Genomic DNA, 2,872 nt, shown 5'->3' on the forward strand with positions numbered 1-2,872 from the left:
TGATGACGGCAAGAGAAGCCCCACACCCAACTTGGTTTCATACTCGGAGCCAAAACAACCGGCTGGGTGCAAGAAAGACAAAACCGAAAAGAAGAAGAGGAAAGGAGATGGTGAGCTCAAAAATGCTATGGAAGTTATTGTGAAGGCAAGAAAAGAAGCCAACGAGGTGAGAAAAATGTCAAGGAACCAAGATGCCGCGGCCGAGGAGAGGAGGTTGGCGGCCGAGGAGAGGAGGGTGGCCGCCGAGGAGAGGAAAGTGGCATTGGAGGAGAGGAAGGTGGCATGGAGGAGCTATCTAAGTTGTTGGAATGGGAGAAGCACTTGTTCTTCTTGGACACATCTTCGTTCAATGGTGCACAAAAGGAATATGTCAACCTTGCCCGTGAAGAAGTCTTGATCCAAAAAAGAGCCATGATCCGCACAATGGGTGGCGGTGGCCTTGGCAGCATGGGTGGCGGTGGCATCGGCGACATGGGTGGCGGCGGCCTTGACGCAATGGAAGGCATGGGTGCACCTCCGGCCGTCATGGGAGGCATGGGTGGCTTTGGAGCGCCCTCTGACGCTATGGCCGCCATGGGAGGCATGAGTTTCGCTTCTCTTATGGGAGGCATGGATGCACCTCCGGCCATGGGTGGAATGTCTTTCGATGTGCCTCCTCACACACATTCCTATAAAGATACCGTTGAAGATCTTGCCAACACCGTCGGAGCTTCACGTGATGCGATGCGTGATGAGGATAGGGAGGAAGATTCATCTTCGGAGGCGGAAGAATCGTCTTTGGAAGATGAGGACGAAGACGAGGAAGATGTTTGATGTGTCTTTCATTTATGTCTTGAACTTTAGTTTGCATTTTGAACTTGGTTGGATGAACTTGTGGGCATGAACTTGTGGGCATGAATTTATGGGCATGAACTTGGTTGAAAGATGTTTCTGACAAATTTCACATGTTCATTGCATTTTGATAATTGTTTCAAACTCATTTTTGTGGCTAAGTCGCGCGCGCCCGGCGAGTCGCGCGCGATATATTTTTGCGCGCTGCTGGAGCGGTGCGCGCACTGCATTATAGCGCGGCTGCTGGAGCCAGCGCTCGCGGCCGCGCTAAATCAGCCGAAGCGCGCGCGGCAAACAGGTTTTTTGCGCGCGACGCATAGCACGGCTGTTGGAGATGCTCTAAGAAGACTGCGTGGGAATTGACGGCATCCACAACTAGTATGATGCGTGGTAGCTAACAATGGCATTAGCTAGTAATACGATGGAGCATTAATGAATTAACCACCATTTTGATGTACTGTACTAGTGTACGTACGTGGCACCGATGAGAATGCATGAGCAGTAGGCAGTAAGTTGTTGCCGGCAAGCAACGTGCACCTGCAATTCATTCTTGCATGGAACATATTGATCTTGCCAGTGTGATCACTCCTGCTCGCCACCACTATATAAGAACCAGCTGACCGCCATGGCTACCACCACCACACCACGGCCAGCCATCTCACAACATAAGCCAGCTAGCATACACTCCAGACCACCTAGCTAGCGTTGCCAAGGTTCCAATCATCAATGGCGAGGGCGATCGTGCTTGCGGCCACCATGGCCGCGGCCGTGCTGTTCATGCTGCTGGCCGCTGCGCCAGCGCCGGCGAGCGCCATGGACTTCGGCGACCACGACCTGGCGTCGGAGGACTCCCTGTGGGCGCTGTACGAGCGCTGGCGGGAGCGGCACACGGTGGCGCGCGACCTCGGCGAGAAGGCCCGCCGCTTCAACGTCTTCAGGGAGAACGTCCGCCTCATCCACGAGTTCAACCGCGGCGACGCCCCCTACAAGCTCCGCCTCAACCGCTTCGGCGACATGACCGCCGACGAGTTCCGCCGCGCCTACGCCTCCTCCCGCGTCTCTCACCACCGCATGTTCAGCCGTAAGGAGGGTGGCGGCGGCTTCATGCACGGGAGCGCTCGGGACGTGCCGCCTTCGGTGGACTGGCGGCAGAAGGGAGCGGTGACCGCCGTCAAGGACCAGGGGCAGTGCGGCAGCTGCTGGGCTTTCTCGACGATCGCGGCCGTGGAGGGCGTCAACGCGATCCGCACCAAGAACCTCACGTCTCTGTCTGAGCAGCAGCTCGTGGACTGCGACACGAAGTCCAACGCCGGCTGCAACGGCGGCCTCATGGACTACGCCTTCCGGTACATCGCCAAGCACGGCGGGGTGGCCGCCGAGGACGCGTACCCCTACAAGGCCCGGCAGGCCTCCTCCTGCAACAAGAAGCCGTCCGCCGTGGTCACCATCGACGGGTACGAGGACGTGCCGGCCAACGACGAAGCGGCGCTGAAGAAGGCGGTGGCTGCGCAGCCGGTGGCCGTGGCCATCGAGGCTAGCGGGTCACACTTCCAGTTCTACTCGGAGGGGGTGTTCGCGGGCAAGTGCGGGACGGAGCTGGACCATGGCGTGACGGCGGTGGGGTACGGCGTCACCGTGGACGGCACCAAGTACTGGATCGTGAAGAACTCGTGGGGGGCGGAGTGGGGCGAGAAGGGATACATCCGCATGAAGCGCGATGTGAAAGACAAGGAGGGTCTCTGCGGCATCGCCATGGAGGCGTCCTACCCCGTCAAGACCTCAGCCAACCCGAAGCATGCCGGTGCCCATGACGAGCTCTGAATCTCTCGTCGACTATCTAGCAAATTATTGGCCCCAATATGCATGATCAGGGCATTATCGCTAGGGAAAAGAATAAGCAGTCAATCGTTATGTACCCATCACATACACTGCACTACTACTTACTCCCTCTGTAAACTAATATAAAAGCGTTTAGATCACTATTTTAGTATTCTAAACACTCTTATATTAGTTTACGGAGGGAGTAATTGTTTGTACATAG

At 56.5% G+C, this 2,872-nt stretch overlaps 1 protein-coding gene across 1 annotated transcript; it reads left to right on the forward strand.

The window, feature by feature from the left end:
- The first annotated feature begins 1,477 nt into the window (after positions 1–1,477).
- LOC119277442 (thiol protease SEN102-like) lies at positions 1,478–2,813 on the forward strand. The gene has a single exon (XM_037558720.1). It carries the CDS (start codon positions 1,558–1,560, stop codon positions 2,650–2,652), a length of 1,095 nt encoding a protein of 364 aa, XP_037414617.1. The 5' UTR covers positions 1,478–1,557; the 3' UTR covers positions 2,653–2,813.
- The last annotated feature ends 59 nt before the right edge of the window (positions 2,814–2,872 follow it).

The sequence above is a fragment of the Triticum dicoccoides genome, chromosome 3B (genome assembly GCF_002162155.2).
Source record: "Triticum dicoccoides isolate Atlit2015 ecotype Zavitan chromosome 3B, WEW_v2.0, whole genome shotgun sequence".
In the NCBI taxonomy this organism is placed as follows: domain Eukaryota; kingdom Viridiplantae; phylum Streptophyta; class Magnoliopsida; order Poales; family Poaceae; genus Triticum; species Triticum dicoccoides.